The 25,796-nt window shown below is 38.1% G+C and overlaps 1 protein-coding gene across 3 annotated transcripts in view; it reads left to right on the top strand.

The window, feature by feature from the left end:
- Positions 1 to 25,496, top strand: part of bahd1 (bromo adjacent homology domain containing 1) — a 35,205-nt gene extending 9,709 nt beyond the window's left edge. The window contains exons 1-7 of one of the 3 annotated variants that reach the window (XM_059519116.1): positions 11,662 to 11,915; positions 15,538 to 17,106; positions 21,816 to 22,189; positions 23,129 to 23,288; positions 23,374 to 23,453; positions 23,869 to 23,960; positions 24,054 to 25,495. In XM_059519116.1, the coding sequence (XP_059375099.1) occupies positions 15,558 to 17,106; positions 21,816 to 22,189; positions 23,129 to 23,288; positions 23,374 to 23,453; positions 23,869 to 23,960; positions 24,054 to 24,237 (2,439 nt within the window). In that variant the 5' untranslated portion in view covers positions 11,662 to 11,915; positions 15,538 to 15,557 and the 3' untranslated portion in view covers positions 24,238 to 25,495. The other 2 variants (XM_059519115.1, XM_059519118.1) reach the window with 2 other exon arrangements.
- Positions 25,497 to 25,796: the final 300 nt, after the last annotated feature.

Raw genomic sequence — 25,796 nt, 5'->3', positions numbered from 1 at the left:
GAGTAAGATAAATGGATTATCTTTCCTCCTGATAGCCCCAGTTGGCTGGGGATTCTGTGGCTGGCAGAGAATGTTCAACTCCTTCAGAGAGAGCCCTGGTCACTCCCATTGTGCCTGGACCTGCTGTCACTGTTGGGCCAAAAGCGGGCGTGCTAGTGCGTGCCAGGGCCAGTCGTGTTTCCACTGTCATTTCCGGTGCTTGATCGTGTCTTGACGATGCTTCCTCGGGGCCAAAGGCCTGTGTTTTTTGGCCCGACGAAAACCTTGGGCCAAAGCGGGCTAGAGGAGTAGTTATGAACAAAAGTGGAGTTTCTCCGCATCTGGAGAGCGTCAGCACCACAGATCATTTGATAAAGCAAACAGCTATTACACCAGCATTAAAAATTTTTTTTTAAATAAGTTGAGCTCAAAACTAATTTTCAGTCAGCAGCGAGTGTTTGAAATAACTTGATCTGATGTGGATTATAATCACCATACTAGGCAGAAATATTTATAAGCGATGCAAAAGACTATGCATGCTAGGCATTAACATTACTATAGTAAACATGGTAAATGCGACTACTTGAAGAAATCAGACATCGACTTCTTATTCTTTATAATTTTATCTGTCATAAGTCTCGTCTTGAGAGTTTAGCTCAGCGTAGCCTGTCATAAAAGTATAATAATGGTTTTTGTTTGGGAGCTTTTATAAAAATATAGAAATTATCATTCTTTCTAAATGTGGTGCATATAGGCTATTGTGACTTCAAATAAACAGAAACGGACTCTACTGAGTAAGCAGACTATGTTCATAATGCTTTATTTTTGTGTGACTAATTTTCAATCAAACAATAAATTAATTATGATCAATTTATCACTTATATTAAAACATTGATGCTTTTGGATTCAACTATTTAACAAAGCATGCAAATAAGCAGCCGCTTTTATCATGTTTGTTTTGTGATTGCGTTAGTGACTTATTTCTTATTAGTTTTCTGATAACTTCTCTTTGTTGGTGAAATGGAGTTGCATGACGTTTTTCCTGAGAGGCGTGTAAAGGGCGGGTTTTAGTGAAGCGCAGCGGAGCTTCTGGCCCGACGGTGGAAACCCTGTGCTATTTTGGCTTTGGTGCTACAGGTCCGAGGCTATTAGCCCCGCCCAGCCCATTTAAAGCACTGGCTTGAACTGGCCCTACAGTGGAAAAGCGGCCTTTCTTTGGGTCTGGCCCATGAAGGGCTAAATTAGACTTTTAGTCTGGACGGCAGATAGGTTATGCTGCTGCCTAACCCGGCTTTCATCACCATGGTCAGTGATCCAGTTTATAACTGCACTGCCTTGGAATAAAGTGCTTTTAACCTCCCTCAATTTGCTTTAGAGGAGGAGTGTGATTTCCATATGTTGAATCCGGTATGGCCTTTATGCCATTATGTAAATAGGACAAAATCATTCAGAAAGAATGATCAGTTATTTGTTTTATGGGCTGCTCGATGTAAGGGTAAGCCAATCTCCTTGCAGCACCTTTCCCATTGAATGGTGGAGGCGATTCGAGGAGGCCTATACAGCTATTTGGTCTCAATTCCCAGGTGGGCTAAAGGGCTCATTCTACATAAGGTATGGCTATATCATGGGCTCTTTTCAATGGGGATTTTGGTAGGAGAGCTATCTGGGCTTCAGAGTGAGGTATCTCACCATGCTTCCCTTCTTGGCACTGGGGAAGAGCGTGCTTAGAATGCCATTTTAGCAGTATATTTATTGGAAGGGGGTGAGTTCCTGATCATGAGCTGTAATTGATTTGCCCTGCGGATAGACGTGGTGTGATTGGTGCTTCCATAGTCAACCACACCTGAGTCAACTTTTTCGCTGTGTGTTGCTAGACTCGTGCTGTGAAGACGCTTGTGGGCGTTTCTACTGCTTGCTCTAATGTTATTGTTAGACTGCACGTCTTGGCACAAAATGCAATCACAAATATATATTGCTGGTAAAACTATCCAATCACAAATATGTATTGCTGGTAAAACTAAGCGATCATTCTAATATGACTAGGAATTAGACTCAAAAGACATAAAAGTGTTTTTCTGCTGTTGGAGAGTGTTGTTATATAAACTACAGCAGTGCTCGTGCATTAAATCATTAACCTAAACTGCTCACTGCATCATATAAGTAACAACTTGAACCATCAGTGTATTATTCAAACTCAAGTCGCCAGCGCTCCATTGAAAATGCATGGGATTTTGTCACTCTGTCGCTGGATGTGTGAACGGGGCTTAAGGCATTTCCCATAGTGAGATACCTTTTAAAATAACTGTCAATTTGAAATACTTTAGAAATTGAACAGTGCTCATTTGAAATGAGTAAACTGATTAACCATCAATACTTTTATGGCAAGATAGCATTTTGGTGCTTGCATGTTTTACTTATAACACTGTACTTCATTGTCTGTATTGTCAAAATATTCTTTACATTAAAGGTGACATATCATGAAAATCTGACTTTTCTGGGTTTTAAGTGCTATAATCAGGTCCACGGTGCATCTACCAACCAAGGGAACCTGAAAAATATGAACCCAGTAACTTTGTTTTGGTAAACCTTTTTCTGCAAGCGTCTGAGAAAATGAGCGCATCAGATTTCTCTCCCTTGGTGTCGTGGCAATAGGGCTGGGCGATTATATATAAAAAAAAAGATATCTCGATATTGTCCAAATTTTTACGATATTCGATATATATCTCGATATGTTTGCATTTGCATTTTAAATAATAAAAAATAAAACATGATTTTCTTTTGCCCATAAAAAAAAAAAAAAACTATTTAGATTAAACGGCTAATTTAAGCAGTTAAAAAATCTAGACCAAGAGATCACTTACTGCTTTTTATTAAATGAATACATGTAGGCCTTGTGGCGAGTGGGGGGGGGGGGCAAGGGATGTGGGAACAAGGAGGGAGGCCGGCAGTGATTGGGCAAATCAGTGGCACCTGCGGCCCACCGCCGGTCTCGAGTTCCACGTAGGAGATGAAAGGATATAAAACTGGAGCGACGACAGTGAAGGACGAGAGAGGACCAGGCCTGGGCTTTTAGTTGTGTTTTGGTTTTTATTTGCGCGCACCAGTCGTCCGTGAGGGGCTGGTGCGCTGTTTTGTGTTTATTTTGTTATTAAAGCTTCATTTTGATTGTCTGCCGGTTCCCGCCTCCTTCTTCCGGATGAATATTAAGGTTTAATTCGTTACAGGCCTATATGTAACTGAAGCAGTGCAAATTAAGTAACAGTTACAGAAAGTGCATTCTGTCAACTTTTTAGTGCATGCAATTCACAATTTAAACTATGCAATTGGGTTAAGTATTTTATTTAAACATTTTTAACAAGTTTTTAAGCTAAGAACACAAGTCTGTCAACTGTCTGTGGTTTTAAGAGAAGCTCTGTGGCATGAAACTATGTTCCTAATGACACTAAAAACCCTCTTAGATGGGGAGCTAGTTTCTGAAGCACATAGCCATTTCTTATATATAAATATATATAAATGAATACCAAAGACTTTTGCATTCTCTCTGTCTATATTATGGAAACTGGTAAACATATCAGTGAAATTCCTCAATAGTAATTCCAAATGGCCATAGCCTATGTTTCTCTATTCAAACATCAGCGGTCGAGTAAATGCATTTATTTTGCGATCACAAATGCAAACAATACAGTTGAGATCTCACGACAGAACACAGTCAAAATTATTCCGATATTATCGCTAATATTCGATATATCGCCCAGCCCTACGTGGCAAACAGATTATATATTATAATATTACCGCCCCATAATCTGTAAATTTATACCCATGGCGCCGTCATTTTGATTTTGCAAGCATCAACGGTGTACCAGCTCTGATGTCATGGTGAAAGTTTAAGCAAAACATACTGTTCTAGGGGTCGACCAATTATCGATTCCCCCACCATTCAAAACCGATTGGTCAATAAAATAACTTATGAAATGTGCTAATTGACTCTGATGCCGCCTGTCAGAACTTACCACTTTCTCTGTGGCCTAAAGCAGTCTCCGCCCACCGCCCCTCTGATTTGTTGGAAAACGAGTCCGACCAATCAATGCGGAATTTGCTCTCACTCAAAAGCCCTTGCTAACTGGATCTACTTCAGTGTTCACGCATCAGTTGTCTCTCAAAGGTAAGGCAGCAGGAGACGTTGCTTAAGTTGCAATAAATCACAATCCACTAACATTGCACTGAAGTTGCAAAACACCTCAATATTACCTATGATTACCGTGATGTGGAAAGCGTGGACGGAATCACTGAATCGGGTCATATAAATGGAATGCCACGGAATTTGTCAAAGTTTGGATGAATTAATCAAAAGTCAGTAGACTTAAATAGTCACAATATGAACTAGTTTCTTTAAATATTAAGCCGCAAAATACTATTAAAATATGAAACCAGCATGTTCTGCGTGTCTCTGTGTATGTAAATGGCACAGACGTAGAAAATGAGGACTACACATGAGGACTTGTATACATGAACAACATATCCAGAACTGCTCTGACTCCCTCGTCATCATCCCTGCCACGGCTGTAGCTTCTCACTAACAACATAACGCCACTCGCATCATTCACAGTCGGGTTATTAGCAGAGGACACAGAGCAGGACTTGAATTTCAGCGCAGGATTGCGGCTATAAATAACAATTCTAATTCCCGCAGGGTCCGCCTTCATAACGCGATGAAAGATGACAGAACATATAATTCGCACATGCTTTTGAAGCTTGAAGACTCACTCGCATGCTTTAATTTTCTGTGCACCCACAGACTGTCATAAGAAGAGTGACAGCTTTTAATAGTTAGGGAGTTTGCAAAGGTGATATTGATTTAATAAGGCAGTTCTATAAACAAGTACTTCCTGATTTTGCTCTATTTCATCAACAAAGATAGTTCCTAATATAGTAATATCTCAACTGCTTTGCATCTCTAAAAGCAAACACAGAGGTGTTTCATTCATGAATGTAAGTGCGTTTTTGAATGAATCTAGTAAGTGATTAATGATTACCCATTCATAAAGACATGCACTTGCTTCATTCCTGAATGATTCAGCCATTCAAAAAAATAAATTGAATGAATAGTTCTTTGATCAAATCTGTGAATTGCTACCATCTGCTGACGGTTCAGTTTAATTTTTAACTATAATTTCAGTTAAATCATTTAATATTTCTGTATTAAAAATTGTATATTTAAAACATTGATCTCCACATGAATATTTTATTGCTTTCATGCCACCTCATTAACATCTGAAAATGTACCTACAAGCCACTATTGTGTCCTTCTGTGCACACTCTGTAGTACAAATACGTTTTTTATTAGTACTAATTTCATATGATTAACTTATTTGTCTTATTCTACTTCTTATTATATTGTTTTAAATAGAAATTTTAAAAAGCTTATACATTTATGCAGATATACATAATATATACAGATATATTTCTTCCATGTTTTAGTTTTAAAGGTAAACCCTTTGTTTGCCAAAAAATAAAGAGTCATTCAGATTCAAATCAGATTTTGTCAGAATTTTACACTTTTTTTGTGTGTATATGAAGTAAGAAAAGTCACAAACTTTTCTTCAATTTGCTACTTAATCACACATCACTGAAGTTGGTCAGCTCCATATGCTAGAAAAATAATGGTACATTTAATAACAGTGGAATATATACAGTAAAAAATTTTATATAAAAAGTCGATTTTGCAACAGTTACTGTAATAAAAGTACATTTTATATGCATCTTAACTCAAGTTTAGTGCTTTATTGTCAAATCTGTATAAACAATAACAAAAAAAATAAAAAATAAATGAACATGAAATATTGTAAGTAACTGCACTTATTAATGCAAAACAATAGTAATTTTATGATTAAATGATCTTTATTTTGAATACCCACACAAACACCCCCTGCACTACCAAATCTGCTCTTGGCGTCACCATCTGTAGAACTTTGTGGCACTGGTGCCAGTGCTCTCAAATGTTAGTCTGGAGCCCTGAATCACATGCTGTGACAGCCGTTTTCTGTCCGTGTGCTCTGGATGTGTGCACTCAGTAAACCATATATCAGAAGTTTAAACTACATATGGTTTCAAACAAATTATTCCAGCGCAATAAACATGATAATCAGAACCAAAACAGATGTTTTTAGCAGGTCCGAGCTGTAATGGTGCAGCCTTATTTTGGAAAAGGGGGCGGGGAGCAGCAGATAATTTGCATTTAAAGACACAGGCCCGATAAACAGCGTGTTTGTGCTTCCACTCAAAATAGGCATTTTCAAAATTGTATAATAAATTATCTGTGGAATATTTTGAGCTGAAACTTCACAGACACATCATGGGGGACACACCAGAGACTTATATTACATTTCTTTTAAAATATACTACATGTAACATAAAATATACTTGTTTGTAAGTAGGCTGTACATAAAACATGGCCAGTACTTCTATACCATAAGGGTAACACAAGACACAAAAATTGTAAAATAAACAAACTAAATAACATAAAACATAAACTGACTTATTTTCTTGCAAAAAGCAAACAAACACAGTAAAATTACACAGTAAAAAAACATATAATTTGTTGTTTATTTGCAGTTTTTCCATATGGTATAATGACTTATAATTAACCTATTAGCAGGTTATAATTTTATTTTTCTGGAAAAAAAATACAAACATTTATTTATTTATTACACAAATTAGCAGGATATAATTATCAAATTTTGTTACAGGAGATGTTATTAATTTGTAAAGCCAAACTATTAAGCTTGCTTATTTATCACATCGGTAATGAAGATGGGTAGTTGGAAAGCTAGATGGCATCCCTTTTTTAGGGCCCTTTTTCAGCTTCTCTCATTTGAGTGTGATTTATTAATATAATGATTTTATTTTATTAGATATAAGTTGTAGTTCCTTTTGTTCTGTTTGCCCTAATGCTGATTCACACACACAGATGTTGCATTATGAAGATTGTTATTAGGATGTTTGTAAATGATGAATGTGTTGACTATAGAGGAAAATCTTGTTTGCCAGAACAATATGACCTCTAATGGCAGCCAATGTATCTTGTATATCTTCAGAGACAGCATTAAAGAAAAGGAAAAGCTCACAGTATTTCAGGATGCAACCAGTATGTTCTGTCCCATGTATTAAGAGATGCTGTTGTTTTATTGGTTTGAGTAAACATCATTTTGGAATCTGCATTAATGAACAGTGATAATGGTAATTAGTTAAAAAGTAAACAAAACAAAATAAAATCGTCTTTACAAAAGGTTTTTGTCATCAACAGGAGATCCACCAGCAATCATAACCAGATAGCAAAGCTTGATCTTTCTTCTACTTTAATCCATTAATCTGAAAGCAGCCATTTCTCTACAGTGATTATTATAACCAAAATTAGTTTTGGCTTTATATTCCAATTTCTAAAAGGAGAACCTGTAAACCTCTTTTGAATTTTGATAAACAAGCATGTTTCTTATTTAATTGTGCACATCTTTTGAAAATATGTATTTTTTTTTTTATAAGGCCTAAAAATGGCCTATAAATCTTTCATAAAATCACTGTAAAATCACTGGGTCATGAAACCCTGTTTCAACAATGGTTAGTGCTCACCATGGTTTTAAAAAAATGCTAGAATTGGGAGTGGTGTGCTGTGGAGTGGAGGGGGAAGACTTCAGTTCCAGACAGTTTCATTTTACTCCCATTGAGTTAAAGCAACAAATAAATCCACAGCCATTTGCACTTGCACTCTGCATCAAAAAAAAAAGAACATTCTGTTGCACCTCTAATAACTTTTAAAGGTTATTTTGCAGCGTTTATATAAGCCTTCTGATGGTTTGAATGTAAACGCCTGTAAAAACCTGTTAAACTCACAAAATGAATTAATTGCTTTTGTGCCGAACTCTTACAAATTAAAAAGAAACACTCCTTCCTTCTATGAATGTTTCTCTCAGTTAATATATGCAGGATAAGAACATGCAGTTTCATGAGTAATTATGAGACACCTACACGTCATCAAAGTACTGTAGTCATTTGCCATGTCACAAACTGAGAAATAAACACGATTTTAAACCTGGAAGGTGAAAACCGTGCAAAAACCAGTTCTATACAAAAATTAAAACCAATGTATGTCTTCACAAATGTATGTACACACATACCTCTGCTAAATCATGAAGTTTTATGACCCTTTAAAGTGCAAATAAATGTGTTTTGCTGCTTTTGTTCTGGAATGAGCATTGCACATCTGGCAGTTCTTGCATTGATGGAGAAGATGTCAGAGAGGAACAATTTTAGAAGACAATTTATCTGAAAGCTTCACTTTAGTGCACTGTAATGGAGTAAAGTGATTACTCCGAGTCACTAAACTGGCAGAAGGTCACGCAGTGGACCGTGAACTCTTGGACAATGTGTTAGTGTCAGTATCAGACTGTGCCACTGCACTCTTGGTGTGATGATGCAGTGGGTTAACATTAACGCTTTCTCAGCCTCTTCTCTGTGAATTCTCTGCTTTTCAAATGGCAGTGTCCAAATGAACCCATGGAACCAGTGTGCTTGTGGCCACTTGAGCTGATAAAGCTTAATTTTTGGGGTTCTTTTGAGCATTTTTTTTATTTTCATAACAGCTGATGTGTAATTCCTGAAAAACAAGTTTAACAATGGTGGTCTGTAGATTGAATTTGATTATATAGGCAGATGTGCAAAAAGTTCTAGTATTTAGGCAAAACCAAATAATATTTAAAGCAGTAGTTACAGCTAATTTGCTGAAAGTTTACTCAACCTCAGGCCAATCAAGATGTAGATGACTTTGTTTCTTCATCACAACAGAATTTAGCATTATTTCACTTGTTCACCAGTGGATCCACTGCAGTGAATGTGTGCGGTCAGAATGAGAGCTGATTAAAAACACCATAATAATTAATGTCTTGTGCTTGATCTGTGCATATTTCTCTCCAAATTTAGATGGGACTTTTTTGACTGGTGCAGTGGTTTGAAGTTAAAAACATCTTAATTATGACTTTATTACAAACACGCATCTTTTAATTTTACAAAACATGAATTTATAACTTGAGGTTGAGTAATTTTTCAGCAAATATTTACTTTTTGGTGAACTTTTTGTTTTCTTCAGTATTGTACACCCCTGCATAAGGGAATTAAAACCAATTAACTTTGTAGGTTTTAGCTTTTTTCAGTGTGGATTTTGTTCACCAATTTTTCATTCTAATAGGCAGAACTTTATTTATCTCCTCATTGGAATCAGCGATATATGGATGGCCAAACTTTAATCATAGTCCTTTGCTCATCTGATCTATCAAAGGCAGTGAGCATTTATTAAACGAGGGTAAATTATGGAAGTTAAATAGCCCATTTCAAATGTTTTTTCTTATTAAAACAGCATTAAAACACATTTCAAGTAGCTTAAGATAATCACGTTCATGAGAAGGCTAACCTGAAGGCTGATCTGCTGCAAACACATCTTTACTTTGAGGTTTATGCTGAGCTTGTGTCAGTGTAAAATGAGCTTTGCTTACGGTGTTAATTGTTACCTCTGTTAATTTGTTTTTCTATAGTGTTATACCATTTTAAAAGTCAAATGGTAATTTGAGACAACAACAGACATTTGCATTGATTTCATCATGATTGGTTCATAAAGCAGAAAATCACAGTTTCAATTTCCTAATCTTTTTCGACTCTAGATACTAATGGACTCAGATGCTAGAAGGGTTTTATATTTCCACCCACTTTATTCCTAAGATTTGCCATATAGGCTGTGTTTTCCATCATGCCACACACAATGTGTGTTTTAAAGGCTCCCTGATTAAAACTGTAATCAACAGGATGGCACCCATTTTAGGGATCATTCATTAAACAACTCTATTTGATATTCACTCTTATCTGAGACGCTGCAGACTGCGAGGAAGAATCTTTGAGCATTAGATCCTAGTTAATGTTTCATTGTGTGTGTTAAGATCTGGCCTTCAGCAAGTTTTGTGAAGATTCTTAAGTGCTTATCCATTTGATCTGTTAAGCTTATTGGTCTAAGAATGCAAATTCCATTCATTTTTCCTACATTAAATGTCATCTTTCTGAATGGTATTAAACACATCAATTTATATGTTAAAAGAAATAGTATTTTGCCGGCATTTCTCTCAGATAGCCTTTTCAGGACCTTTCATGTCTGTATAGTGATACTGTTGGTTATCATTGTACATGATTATCATTATGGATTGCTCAAAGCACGTTTTTATTGTATCCACATTTCTCTATGACATTATATCTTCATCACAGCCACATTCTGGCTATCTTTAGTTATCTTAAAGGTGTATTTACACAGCCAAGTTGAGGCTGTTCTATGGCTGCTCAGTGTAAAGATACTGGATAAATGCCTGCTCTAATCCACCTCAGTCCCTATATGAAAAGTATACGTGTGGTGGATGCATTTTTGTCACCTCTGAACAGCATCTTAGATCTAACAGCATTAAACAGCATAGTTTTCTAACAGCATTAGAAAACTATTTCGTTTAACAAGGAGATCTGGCTGCAGCTGTAAAACATGTTATACTTCCCATCGATTTACAGTTAGGTTTTCATACTTGGCTGCCCTTTTTTCCTCTATTCCTCTATTGTTGACTCTCTAATTTATAATTTGAAGGCAAAGCAAATGTACACGAACATCTATATTTCATAGCAGTTTTAACAGCATCCAGCTGTTATACATTGTTTTAAGATATTTATACACAAAACATCTGAGTCTTTAAGACCATTACTCATTTTTTTGTTTTTGCTAATCAGTTGACACAATGAAAAGTGTATTTTAAAATATGGGTAAAACACCTGTGTATAATCAACACATAAAGTTCCTTAATTTTAACAATGTACAGTTTTACAGAGCTTTGGTTTATGTTGGGGATTTAGAAGAGTTTCTATTATGTTTTTTAGTTTTGTGGTTACCATTGTGTTAAAGAGTGGCACTTCTCTTTAGGATGTGGATGATGATCATATGAGTGGCTTCACTTAACTGAGATCAGTCTGAGATTAGTCTCCTTCGTGTTAATCCCATTCTATGCTGTTCCTACTCGGGGAAATAAGTTTGTGCATTTGTTTAAATTAACTTGTATTGACTTTTTGTACAAACCTAAACTCATTGCATGGAAACATTTTCCCTAAGTTGATTGAACAAGCTATATTTTCAGTTCTATATGAACACATTTTTTAAAAGAAAAAACTAGGGGTCCATATATTATAACTTTTATAATATGGTCTATAAATGAAAGGCATATTTAGTGCTCAAACAAATATCAGTGCGTGTGAGAGTTTAGGTAACATTTCTCTGTAATATTTATACTAGGGACACCAAATCATTATTCGTTTATGAATTTGTTCATAATAGCCTGAGGTACTTGTTTTCACATGCATCTCACTAGGGACAAGGACCTAAGCTTGACAAGCATTCTGTATTGAGAACCTCAAAAAACCAACTGGTTGTTTGAATAAGATTTGAATAAGGAAAGTAGGGCTTGTTCCTGGAAGGACTGGGAGTTCAATATCATTATGTGAGCCATTACATATCTTTTAAAACTAAAACTCGTGCCTAGACAGCTCTGGTAACCTCATGCGAACTTTTATCCTTTGGCACTTATTTAATTATAGTTTCTGAGTATTACTGATGATCAGATAGTCCAAGGCACTCCATTATGTAATAGCTGTTGATTCAAGGCACTTGCTCACTGCATGCGATCAAGGACTGACCAACAGTGAGTTTAAGGAGCGATGAGGTCTAAACCTCAGCCTATACCTGTCATTTTTTTAATTATTTTCATCAGTCAACTACCTGAGTGATGCCAACGAGACCTCGTCCCAGCGCAGCAGCGGCTTTCACGAATGCAGCGCATGAATATTATCTCGAGCAGCACGCTACTTCGGAAGTAGGTCACCGATTAAACGTGTCTTGTCAGCTGTGTGTGCTCCACTCGTTTCATTCCAATGTTGAGCATCGATATTATTGTAATAACCCAACAACAGGACCCTCGTTGCTCGCGGAATGTGATTATTTGATCGGGAATACAGCGGAGTGAGTGGATGACGAGGTAAATGAAGGATTACTAATCTGTTTTATCTTGTTTATGCGCTGTTCTCTAGCGCTCTCTCTCTCGCTCGTTCTCGGTGGGGAAATAGCCCGAAACATGACATGATCCGCGAACATTGCTGTTTAAATTCGGTCCGAGACGCGCTTTTTAGTTAGACTTGTGAAACTGTTCTTTCATCGTGCTCAGGATACCATCGCGAAGGCTCGGAATTCTCGGCAGGGACCGACCGAGCGCTTTCCGCTTCGGCGTTCGATTCTCACGGTTGGCCATTTAGTCTAATTTTCAGCACTGGCAATTGCTCGGGTTCGAGTTGACCGTGCTGGTTCGGTTTGGAGGTATGCGGTGGCAGAAACCGTAGGATGTGAAGCGAACGGAGCTGTGTGTGTTTTATTTTAATTTTTTTTATAAAGTGTGTGTGTGTATGTGTAACGTGTGATACGCCCTAAGAGCCGAGCGAGCTCCTCTCATCATCATACACCTCCAGCACGCGCTTGCTGCCTTTATCCCGGATTACTTTAATCGCGCTGTACATTTCACTCAGATAGGTTTCCTTTCTTTTCTCAGTTCTTTTTTCCGTCCACACCTTCCCGTTCTCCATATCTGCAGTGTAGGAGGGGAAATGAACAACATCTATTTGTGTACAGTGAGTGAGGAGTACATTTCCAATTACTAGAAGGGAAAAGCAACTTCTTTCGTATCTAAACGTCAGATATCACTGTATTCCCATCTAGACTGGACGCATTTTACCTAACGTTTTCATTTTAAGAGCGAAACACAAGATGGCTATCCGATTATTTGCCAGAAAGTCATGGGCTGATACCTCAACCCGAAAAAACACCCGAAATGTTAAATTATGGGCAGCAGTCCATTTCCCGTCACCCTTCCTGAAACTAGAACGAGAACCTCTAATTTTCCACAATATTGTGCCAACAATTCATCCTCCAACTACCTTTCATTGGAGAGTTGTGTTGTTTCTCTCAATTGGTCGTGACCAGCAGTTAGTCTGTTATTTTATGAGCCCCATATCCCTCCAGATCAATAACTTGCGACATTCACAGAATTACAAAATGTTGATTTAGTTTTCAGTGACACAGTGAGTTTATTTAAAGCTTTCCACATTTTTGAGCATGCTGTAGGATTATTTTCAGTAATGGTCTATATACGAGCAATAGAAGAGAAAAGGCTTTCAACAAAGAATATTATTTAATGGAGTGTGAAAAGTTTGATTTCTGGATTAATGTTGATTCTTGGTAAAGATTTTAGAGCTTATTTTTTTGTCTGTTTTAAATTGATAACTAATGGAAATCCCAAATTTATTATTTTTTGAATTCACGTTTTTGATTACAGTAATAATATAATGATAAATATGGATCTCTTCTGTAATCTTTGATGTTTGGTTATTTTACTTTCAGTAAGGGTCAATCTGTTTGGGGAAATATTTTAAAATAGTCACTTTTGCATTTAGTAGAACCAGTTAGTAGATTGATTCCTCTTTATCTGGCTGAATGATTTTAAATGATAGAGAGCACTAGGACAACTGAAGATGACTGTTTCTGAAATGAGAGAATGCTACAGTTGTCAGTTATGGTAGATGCCTTATTGTATATATTTTACTGTTTGTTTTTAGGAATGTGCATAAGAGTGTTTCTTTCACGGATGCTAAACTTGCTCTGTGCGTTGTAAAGGAGAACGATGCATTTGAGGTTGACTGATGGTTATGACGACCTCTTTTATTTGACAGATGGAGTTTCAAATACAGCAGCTGTCAAACTTAATAACCGAGCACATGAATAAATGAATCTATTCACACAATCCAAGCAAGCCTGTAGCATTCATACTTTTTCAAAGCTTTTCTGTCTTTCATGGTGGAACTCATTGATATTAATAATACAGGACATAAAACGCAAAATCATATTTGAAATTAGAGGGAAGCATCAAACATAAAAATGTCTTTGTATAATAATAGCTACTAGGTCAAATGTCAAATTCAGCTAGAAAGCCTCAAGGACTTCTGTTCATTTCTCTGTTCATTTCAAGGACTTCTGTTCACTTCTGACTTCTGTGGGGAAGTCGTGGTCTAATGGTTAGAGAGTCGGACTCCCAATCGAAAGGTTGTGAGTTCGAGTCCCGGGCCGGCAGGAATTGTGGGTGGGGGGAGTGCATGTATAGTTCTCTCTCCACCTTCAATACCATAACTTAGGTGCCCTTGAGCAAGGCATTGAACCCCCAACTGCTCCCCGGGCGCCGCAGCATAAATGGCTGCCCACTGCTCCGGGTGTGTGCTCACAGTGTGTGTGTGTGTGTGTTCACTGCTCTGTGTGTGTGCATTTCGGATGGGTTAAATGCAGAGCACAAATTCTGAGTATGGGTCACCATACTTGGCTGAATGTCACTTCACTATTTCACTATTTTAAAGGAAGAGGAACTTGTCAATAGGTCAAGCAGTTAGTGTATTGTGTCAGTTATAGTGTTAAGTTTCATATGGAGCCCATTTACTGTTGTGTCTCGGTGTGTGTTTGACCCCTTTCATTTATTCAGTAGGTCTTGAGAAAACATGTTGGACATGTTGAATCATGAGTAGATAATGATGAATACTGCATTTGTTTCTCATCTGCAAGTTTAAAGGAATTCTACCTAAATATCCCCAAAAATATCTGGGGAACAGCAATTTAAGTGGCACTTAAGAAACTAGAGGCACTCAGACTTATGTTATTGTTAACAAGTGTCTTTGTTCATCGGTCTCTTAAAGGAATTCCCAAAAATGAAAAGTTGCGTCATTACTTAGGCTATTCGGTGTCTAGCTAGTTGTTTTAAAGGCACTGAGAGTTTCCATCATTGTACTTATTTGGAAAAGGGCACATTTCCCTTTGCGTAGTTTTCAGAGAAAAAAAAGCGATATGACTTACTTTGAAACAACACAAGGATGAGTGAACAATGGCAGAATGTACGTTTTAGCAATTATAACATATATTTGAAAAATGCTCATAGGCTAATTATGGCAGTCTTCCAGGTCTATTAGAGATGAATGTAATCGGTTCTAGAGCCGTAATGCCAGTTTTTGCCAAAGGAATGATTTAGGTTAAATCTCGGTTAAAATCTCAGAAATGTTATACATTATTAATGCATTTTATGTACTCTAGTTGAAAGATTTTTGTTAAAAAAGGCCAAAACAGCATATGCTCATTAATTATTTTTTTAGGCCTATTGCACTTACGCTGTTTACTGATCATGCTTGTTACTGCCCAATTAAAATTCTCTAGCCAGACCAGCAACCTGATTAAGGTGGCACATAAGGCCACATTTGTGCTGATTTTTCAACATTAGTTCACATAGCCGTTCACATTAATATTAATTAGTAGAGGTTAAAAAAGTCGTAATGGCTTCTGTACACACTATAAATTTAATCATAGTGGTTGCAGCTTTGAAATACAAATAACAAGGCTTGATATTTCCTTTATAGGTTTTGCATGGCAGAGTGTGATGACCCATGCACGGCAGAGGAACTCTTTATGTGGATATAAGAGTGAATCTGCAGACCAGGTGAGCTGTCAGACAACTATGGACAGAACTTGGCCAGTAAAGAAGGCTAAAAGATGTTCTATCCAAAGAGGAAAAGGTAAGGAAATAAAAACAAAGACCACTGAGAGAGACCGGAAGCTGTACCCTCTCAGGGGACGACATGGATTGGGTGAAGTGAGCGCGCTTAACTGCTGTGTCTTATTGACGCGCTTAGATGAGAGCGAAACGTGCAGGAACAGCATGAAGGCTCAGGTGGAGGAAATGCAGGGGAAGATGAAAATCTGCAAGTGTCGCAAGAAAGCCTGTAAGACTTGCCGGTCAGCGCCTGAACCAAAAAGCAAAGTGAAATCTGATAAATCTGCCTTACACACAGAATTTATCCTTGAACCTCGCCAAAGGCGGCTGGCCTCTCTGAATGCAGAAGCCGTTAACAGTCTGCTGTTCGATAGAGAGGACCCCCAAAAGACATCAAAACCCTCAAAGAAGCAGAAACAGACAAAAGCAGACACTTCTCTCTCTAAAGACACAAAAGATAATGTTTGTTCCAGAAAAGGCCAAGACAACCGTAAACGCCCTTGCACTGGAGAGAATGAACAATGTCGAAACCCAAAAAAAGCGAAGATTAAGTCTGACGCTATTGATCTACAGACTTTAAACAGTCCTGCTCCCAAACGTCTGGCGGGTTTAAATGCGGCTGCCCTGCTCAAGCTGACCAGCACGTCCTCGGGAGTGAAGCGCAGGGGTAAATCAGACGGCAAACCTAGCGGCGGTGCAGTGGGAGGGAAGCAGCTACAGTTGAAATCGCGTAAACAGCAGCACAACTTGGCTTGTCAGTCCAAGTTAAAAGTATCGCAGCAATGCTGCAGCCTCTGCGAGAAGCAAGCCCTTCACACTGAGGCATTGTGGGATGGGAGCACAGGAAGCCATGGCTTTATTAGTCCCGGATATCAGTGCAGATCCATGCTCGGCTATCCCCTCAAGCCTGTGAAGGAAGAGAAAACAGAGACTGATGTGAAATCATATTACTGCTGTTCCCAGGAGAGATCAGTGGAGTACTGCCATAGGCTAGCCCTGTTCCTCGGCCAGAAAACCTTCCCGGAAACTGATGAACATTCTCTGAAGGGATTTATTCCTGCTCCTCACACACTGACGCATCCAGCAATGCCCATTGGTGCCCATCCTTATCCCTGTTACCCAGGGTACTACGTCCACATTGCGCATCACGGAACTCCGACGCTTCCCGTAAGCTCAAATCCAGGGAGCCACACACCCTCGTCCGTACCCCCGCTGACAATGTGCACTAGCAGGGTCCAGAGACCCAAACTGCTGCCCTCTTCGGTGTCCCATCCTACAGGGATCCCTCATCCGGCGTACTGTAACTCTGTGGGCACCTGTTACGGAGAGGCCTGCAGGCTCAGCAGCTATACCTACAGACCCACCCAACCCATCGCTAGCAGGGGCTGCTCGTACAATGCAGGATGCTCCAGCTGCATGCACAAAATGGAAACAGGTAGGATGGAAAATGAAATGTTTAAAATTATCTCTTGCATTGTCAAATTAGTTCCATAACTGTAACTTTACAGGGAAGTTTGAGCCTTTGAGATTGAAAGAGTTTGCTTGCTGTCAACTCTGATTTATTTTCTTGTAATTATGATTGAAGTACAGAGGAGAAAGTGGTAGTAGGTAAACCGTTGCATTTTGTATTTAAGTAGGGCTACATCTGATACTATTGGGGAAAAAAATGAGCTACCAAGATGCCGTCAAACTTTAAGCACTTCATAAAGCAAACATCACATATGTGTGCCAAAAAAAGCACAACAGAAAGGAAGTGTAATTAACTTTTCATTTGTAAAAGTAACATCTTTAAGCAACTTCTTGTGCTTAATATATAGCATAAATAAAATGCATACAGTACATTTATGTAATCTAATTTAAGTATTTTTTTATGTGTATAAACTGAAGTTCAAAAGTTCAGAGTCAGTAAGATTAATACTTCTTTAATGCTTTTATTCACCAAGAGCTTCAAAACTGATCAAGCTACTACTACTACTACTAATAAATGTTTCCTGAGCAACAAATCACATTGCAATATTTGCTTTTCTGCAATATTGCGATATGAAAAAAATTGGGGAGGTCACCTGCAAAGACATTAAAAATTATATGAAATGTTTTTTTGTTGTTGTTTTTTGTTTTACTTTGCAGGTTTTTGTGAAATTTGTGAAAATTATACCAATTTATACCCAGCCAGACCTCTTTCAGTAACCATTTCAGAACCAAGTTTTTGTAGGGCACATTCCCACTGTTTTGGACTAATTCAATATGTCTACAAAAAATATAATTACAGTGATTTTATTGTGATTATTATTAAATAAAAGTATTAAAATAAGGAATATATTGTAACAATAGTGTAAAATAATAAATTGAGTAGAGTTTTCGAGTGACTGAATTGTAGAGAAAATGTTTCTCTGATGTGGATGGAGATGATGTTTGTATCGTCAACCTTGACCCAGTCTCAGTGGCAGACATCTTTGTGAATGAGCTCATGCAGTCTCTAAAGTGATGGATCTAAAGGTGTACACAACAAATACAGTGAGATACAGATTAAGGGATGTCAAGAGAAACCCCATCGAGGTCGCATCAAGGACTTAAAATATTGGGTCGAATAGGAGTCAAATGAAGTGAAATGCCCTTCCCCAACCACGTCATTGTGGCTACATGTTCCCTGCAGTCTGTTCGCTGCTGGTTCGAATGTGAGTAATTGCCACAGGTGGGGAGGGTACTGGTTATTTTTGTTGGCAGGAGACTTGAGCTGTCTGTTCATTGTGAGGTGGCAGCTGTGGTCTCGCAGCCACTTATGAACCTCGGCACAGGCAGAGACCTCTGCAGACATGCTCCCTTGTTGGTTTTTAACCACGCGGCTGGGTTATACAATGTCATTTTTCACTCGCCGTAATCTCCATTAATGAGACTGAAATCTGACTCCCTGTGGGTTTCTCTTTAGGTACAGCATGACTTTAAAACAAGCAAAGCAGAAGCATTTTTGGTATTACTTGAAAGCTGATCTTTGGTTTGCTATTAAATGAATGTGCAAGTTGCAGGGCCGTATTAAGACAGTGTGGCATTATACCTCAAAAGCCCCCCCCCCCAATCAGACATAATTATGGTGATTTCTCAAATGTAATTTTTTAACTTGTCCAACTACCGTATTTTTCGGACTATAAGTCACACCTAAGTATAAGTCGCATCAGTCCAAAAATACGTCATGACAAGGGAAAAAACATATAAGTCGCACTGGACTATAAGTCGCATTTATTTAGAACCAAGCACCAAGAGAAAACATTACCGTCTACAGCCGCGAGAGGGCGCTCTATGTTTTCATTGTAGACTACAGGAGCACTGAGCAGCATAGAGCACCCTCTGGCGGCTGTAGACGGAAATGTTTTAACTTTAACTTCAGTGGGAAACAGGGATGGCTTCTGTGTCATTGTCGTCCTGAGCTCATTCTTCACTCGTTTTAAAAAATCTTTTGATCCCTGGAACATTTTGAATTGTAGCTAAACGTCTAGCGTCCTTGTCTTTCTTTAACTTTATTTTTGCAAAACCACTCAATTGACGTCGGTCCATTTTGATTCATTTATGCCGCGTTTCCACCACAAAGAAAATGAAGAAACACTCAGTGAGTTATCTTTCTGAAGCCGTTAAAAAATGACACATTTCCGTGTACTTGTTGTGGACCAACTCAACTCTGACAGATTGGGGACGGAAAGGGGAGACTGATAGTGGTCATGTAATCTTTATTTATTTACAATTTATTATTATTATTGTTGTTGTTAAGTTAGTGTTCATAAACGAGTTATGTATGGTCTTTCAAGAATTTCAAGTTAGTAATAAAACAATTTACGAAAAATATTTTTAAAGCTTGTGTCATGTGGTGCCCCCCTAGTTGTTGTGAATGGTTGGTGCCCTTATGGATAATCCGGCTCTGGCAAGTTGTGAAATTTTTTAAAGTGCAAAGCTTTACAATCGACAAGATAGTATCACATACACAATCAGCTATACTGAACAATTCCGTACGGTTCAATGTGCACTAAAAGCTGAATATTAGGAGAGTGCAGATTGATTAAAGATGTCTGTATACTGTAGGGAGAAGTGAAGTTTTCTTCCAATAATGCTTCATGCTTGATTTGAAGCTATAATGACTGCAATATTCCTTAAAAGCAATCTCTGTCCACAGAGGCCAAGCACTGTGAATAGGGTTATCTTTAGTATTGTTATCCTTCATTTGTGTAGACAATGTGATTACCGCTCCAACCGCATGTCACTGTGCGCTTAGTTTGAGGGCAGTTTGATTTGTTCAAAATTGGTGTTTGATTTACCCTTGTTGTCTCTGTTTAGATTTTCGGCATTTCAGAGTGTAATAAAATGTCTGCATTTACTATTCATTAATGTCAGACCTCAGGGGATGGGTAGTGTGATGTTACTGATAGACCTGTCCTGCATGCCTGATCTTTTGGGGGAGAGGTCCTTGAAGGAGATGGTCCTGCTGCAGGTTAAAACCAACAACAGGTTAATCAGCTATTATTGAGTCATTCTTCTTACTTTGCAGTGGGCAGTAACACAGTATTTATAAAAGGTTAACTGAAATGATTTCAGAGGAGTCACTCAGTGCCTCCACTATCTGACCTCCAACCGTGTGCTGATTTGACCTCACATATAGACTTAACTGCATTAAATGACTGAAAAATGAAACTCAGCAGCCTCACCAGATTTCCAGTTTAATTTTAAAATGGAAGACTTATGATTTCATTTAGAAAACATTTTAAAGGAGCAGTTCAACCCAAATTGAATTGTACCCCCTCCACCCCCCTCAGGCCACCCAAGATGTAGATGAGTTTGCTTCTTAATCAAAATAGGTATGGAGAAATTTAGCATTACAGCCCTTGCACACAGTCACAAGACATTATTTAATGGACTGGAGTCATGTGGATTATTTGGATGTTTTTATTAGCTGTTTGGACTCTCGTTCTGATGGCACCTGTTCTCTTATCTATTGGTGAGAAAATGATGTAATAGTCAACTCATCTTGGATCTTGGATGGCCGTAGAGTAAGTACATTTAAATGAGTACATTTGAAAGTTTTAAAGGTCAGTTTATGAACTATAAAACTTAAAATGGTATTCAAAAAAAAATTCCCTCCTAGTTTGACAGTTCCCAACTATGCAATTTTCATTTCTTGTAATTGCACAGTTGCATTTCCCACAGTTAGTCCCACATTTAAGCAGTTCAAAGAAATAGTTCCCCCAAAGAGATGTACTCTTCTACTGAGTAATACATGAAAAGTAACACAATATAATCTGTCATTATTTACTCGCTCATATCATGCCAAAACATATGCTGAACACGAAAGGAGAATCTTCACAACATAGATCTGTTCCATGCAACAACATATCATAAAGACTAACTTAGTGCATGAGACATACTGTAGGGAATACTTCAAGCTTTTATAGTGCATTTTTTACTTTTTGGAACTTTACAGTCTGTGGTCACAATGAACTTGTTATTGTATGTGAAATATAAAGGTTTGGACGGAAAACCTTTTGTGCTCCACGGATAAAAAAAATAAGACACAGTACAGCTTTGGAACAACATGAAATGAGAATATAATAGTAGATATTTAATTTCTGGGCTAAGATGGATCATAAAATACACATTTCTTATCCCTTTTCATGCATTAACAGAATGCATCACATGAACAGGCTCACGTCTCAAATTTCCTCATCACTATGGGAACCGCATAGGCAATTGACAGGAGGTTTCCTAAGATTGGCTCATCCACCCTAAAATTTGGTTGTGTTTTTCAGATGCCAACACAAACCTTACAGCACCCTTGTATCACAGCAATTGGATGTTATTGGACTGATAATACACTGTCATTGTTATGTTGGAAGTTGAGTTATGTATTAATAATCAAGTGTTTCACTGTTTTCACATTTCTAAATTGATATGTTGTTCCTGTCATAAAATCGAATACCCTCAAGGTTGTATATAATTATGGTTTCAGGCTCTGCATCTGACCACGCAGCATCTGGCACACTGACTCATTTATGACTACATTAGTCTGCTATGTTGTATTACATGCAATATGGAGTTTGTATATAATCATAAATGCATGTTGAGCATTTTATGGACCAATGATTTTTGCTTCCTCTACTCCTGTAGAAGACTACTCTTACCCTCTGGAGGACCACAGCTCCTCCATCACGATGCCTTCTGCCCTGCCACTGTCCATCTGCCCCATATCCACTGTGCCTCCACCCACCCAATCAGTGCCCCACCTGAAGACACCTCTTCCCGATCCCGGTCGACCCCAGGTGCAGATTAGAGTGGGACGGGAATGCCCTCAGAGGGCCAAGCCACCCAGTGGCTCTCGTTCTGGGGTGCAGGACTCTGCTGTTTGCCCCCACATTAAGGATGGCCAGCTGGGAGCGGGCCATGCCAGCAGTGCTGCCAAGCAGTCGAAGATCAGCCATCGCCGGACAACAAACGGCTGGCTGCCTGTTGGAGTGGCAACAGAAAAGGAAGTATTCATCGTGGTACGTACTAGAGTTGCCCTCTCCTGGGATGGTGGCATATTGGAAGTTTCTTTAAAAGACATTTAGGTGCCCAAAGCAGCAGTTCGTTGAAAGCATTTGCGTTTCCTGACAAATGACTAAATGATGCCCCAGGCATTTTCCTTAGAACAGCACTTGCAAAATGTCAGTAGTAAACATTGACATTATTGTTATTATTAAATTTCCTGTGAGGTTCTTTTAAACAAATATTTCTTAAACAAATTGTATGCCGGTGGGAAAACCTCAGACAATGAATGGTGGTGTTTTAAAAATGTTTATCATGCTGCTTTTTTATTTTTCAATTTTAGTGTTTTTATGAACTAGAACATCTGTATTAAATTGAGAGTTTATGAACGCAACACTTCAGGATTCAGCAGGCAGTCTGTTTAGTCGACCACACTGCTGACTCATTCCTTTACTCGGTCTTTGTGCTGCTCTGTAGGGATTTGGATTGTAGTCCTAGCCTAGTCAAATAAAAGTAATAAAAACAAGTCATTTTGATGAGAGACTCTACTGTGTAATCATGGTTAGATATATTTCCCTTAGTATCATCAGTATTTGTGTAAAATATACACATACCTTTAGAAAGTTTGGGGTCAGTAATATATATATTCAGTGTATTGTTGTTTTTACTGTATGTTTGATCAAATAAATTTAGCCTCGGTAAGTGTAAGAAACTTTTTTCAAAACTTTTTTTCTATTTTTAGTGGCAAATGTAATGCATTTTGAGAGTAGTCCTTCAGGCTAACCACAGAATGCTTGATTAAGCTATCTTCAATAAAGCTTTAATCATTTAGGCTGGTTTCACATTGACCCTTAATTAGTTTTTATCATTTGTAGTTTTTCAAATGTCTGACATGATCCAAAAGTGTGTAACGAGATTGAATGTGATGTGTAACTATATTTTTCATTTCGTCTAAGGGTGAGGATTCCACATCCCTACGCAGGTGCTATGAAGCAGTGCAGAGAGATGGAGAGGTGATCAGGGTCAGAGACACAGTGCTACTGCGTTCAGGTCCCAGGAAGAAGTCCTTGCCTTACGTGGCCAAAGTCTCTGCCTTCTGGGAAAACCCTGAGTCAAGTAAGTCTTCCTCTAAATACTGCTTTCTCTGATACATCAGTGAGAAGTCACAGAAGAGCTCATAATACTTGATGCCTACTTTCAGGGGAGCTGATGATGAGCTTGTTTTGGTACTACCGCCCAGAACACACTCAAGGGGGTCGCAATCCCAGCATGCACTGTGAGGTGAGTCTAGAATTGTTCATGGCCCAGCAATGTGGTCCTCCGGGGACTAGCAATGTCAACATTTGACTTCCTTTGATTATTATTTTAATAGAGGAAGTAGGCAGCACAAGTTTCCTGTGTTAAGTGAACCGCTGAAATTGGGCACTGGACTAACAAATGACTCCCAGCACTCTCAAAACACGTTATTAACACTGTATATGTACCATAAATCATAAAGAGAATATTTAAATGGACTTTTTAACATGCCTGCATCTTCCGACATCAATATTTGATTTAAAACGAAGTGTCAAAAGAATACGGTTGTCTTTTATTTGTTTTTTCATTGTATTGCATGCAATATTTATTTTATACATTTACAGTATGGAATCCCTTAAGTTAATTATAAAATATTGATGGTGTATGTGGATTCTTCCAGAATGAGATTTTTGCATCTCGGCATCAGGATGAAAACAGTGTGGCATGTATCGAGGATAAGTGCTATGTGTTGACATTAGCACAATACTGTAGGTGAGCGATCTTATTTTTGGCTCATTGCAAGTGTCAAATGTATCATCACCTCATATCCTTTCTATAAATCAAATGTGATTTTGAATGTTTCAGATTTTGTGCCTTGGTGAAATGTCGTGAGGAGGGCTTTCCCAGACGTAGCTCCCTGGTCCCTCCTTCCAGCTATGTAATTCCAGCTCATCGTTGTATGCCCAACGACATCGACCCCGACATGGTGTTCGTCTGCCGCCATGTTTATGACTTCCGCTACGGCCGTCTGCTGAAAAACCTGCAGTAGGTCTGAATGGAGCCATATACTGAAACCAGAATCCAAAACGTTGTGACACAATCAAAGCCGTATCAACTGGATGGCCACAAGTCTTTAGGGAGGAGTTGTTATTTTCTGTTTTCCCTCTAGAATAAAAGCTCTCGACGCAGCACTTCTGAAAAGTGAACAAAGTTGCAACGGTTATCCCTTGTGACTTTATAGAATGCCATTCTGAGCACAACTACCTTGAGTTCAAAGGTACCGATCGCCAAAATGTGATTTTTCACTCCATGAATTGGAGTATTTATTTTTGCAGTTATCTTTTTATATTTGCTGAATTAAGTGTCAAGAGATGAAGAAATTAATGCAGGTACATTAAGAATGAATTATGGAATAGAGTTCTAATATTCTCTTTTTGGAAGTGACCGCACCCCTTATTATTGAACCAGATAATCTGTAGATTGATGGGGAAAAAATATTTATTTTTAGATAAATTGAACACAAGCTCCGTGTTTTAGGAGGCACCAATCAGTTTGATCCACAACGCAATGGCCAATCATTCATTCAATCATCATAACAGGGTGTGGGATCACAGACTAATCGTGGCGGACCAAATATCCCAGATTGCATTTGGTTAACTTAACATTTTGTTGATCGACTATTGAGTAATGAGCTTTCGTCTTCTCATCGCCCATCATGACTTGCCTTATATCCAACACCGAGTTTCCCCGTTTTCTGCCTTCCCAGCAAACCAAAGGTTATCACGCCACTCTTTAACATCCACCTTCACCACTCCATTAGTTTGCACTAAAACTTATCATTCAAAATGTCACCTGCTACTGATCTCCAATGCAGGAAAATACTGTGTATTTGTTGTACATGTACCAAGAGATACGAGAGAACTCGCTAACTGTCAGTTACAAATGTGAATGGACAAACTTTATCTTGTGCGCACAGGCCTGCTTTCAACATGTGCCCTTTGCTTCTCGTCTTACATGGTAGTTTTGTTACAAGATCGCTAATTACGATATGAGAAAGCTGTTTTATATGGTCTGTTTGTGCCTTTAAATAGTTAACAGTTTTCAATGTGAAGAAATACTGGTTGGTACATTTTTTTTCTTCTTTTTTCAAGCCTCTTCACGTTTTTGGCCTGCTTGTTTTGCACCACATTGTTATCTGTGCTAAAAAGCATTGATAGGATTGTCTGATCACACTATGCTGACCTTCACACTTCCCTATTTTGGACTTTTGAAAATTGCAGACTTTACATGAGATGGTAGAGTTAAAGTGTAATTGTACCCACAGGGTCTCAAAAAAGGTTAAACTGATGGAAGAGGGAGACCTGCTTGTTTGTTTTACATCAAGACAATTTTCTTAGGTTAACATCCTTTTTTTTGTGTTCAGATATGCTTTAAGGTATTCTTGAATACATTCCTTTCGTGTTATTGAGATCTGAGTGAATATTAATCAGTCAGAAGTAATTTTGTCATTGTAATGAAGATGAGATGATTTTTGTCGTTGAATATTTATACTCCCTTTGCATAGCCTATATATATATATATATATATATATATATATATATATATATA

This window comes from Carassius carassius, chromosome 31 (assembly GCF_963082965.1).
Source record: "Carassius carassius chromosome 31, fCarCar2.1, whole genome shotgun sequence".
Taxonomy (NCBI): Eukaryota; Metazoa; Chordata; class Actinopteri; order Cypriniformes; family Cyprinidae; genus Carassius; species Carassius carassius.
Note: the sequence above shows the minus strand (reverse complement) of the source record. Positions and strands in the feature narration are given on the sequence as shown.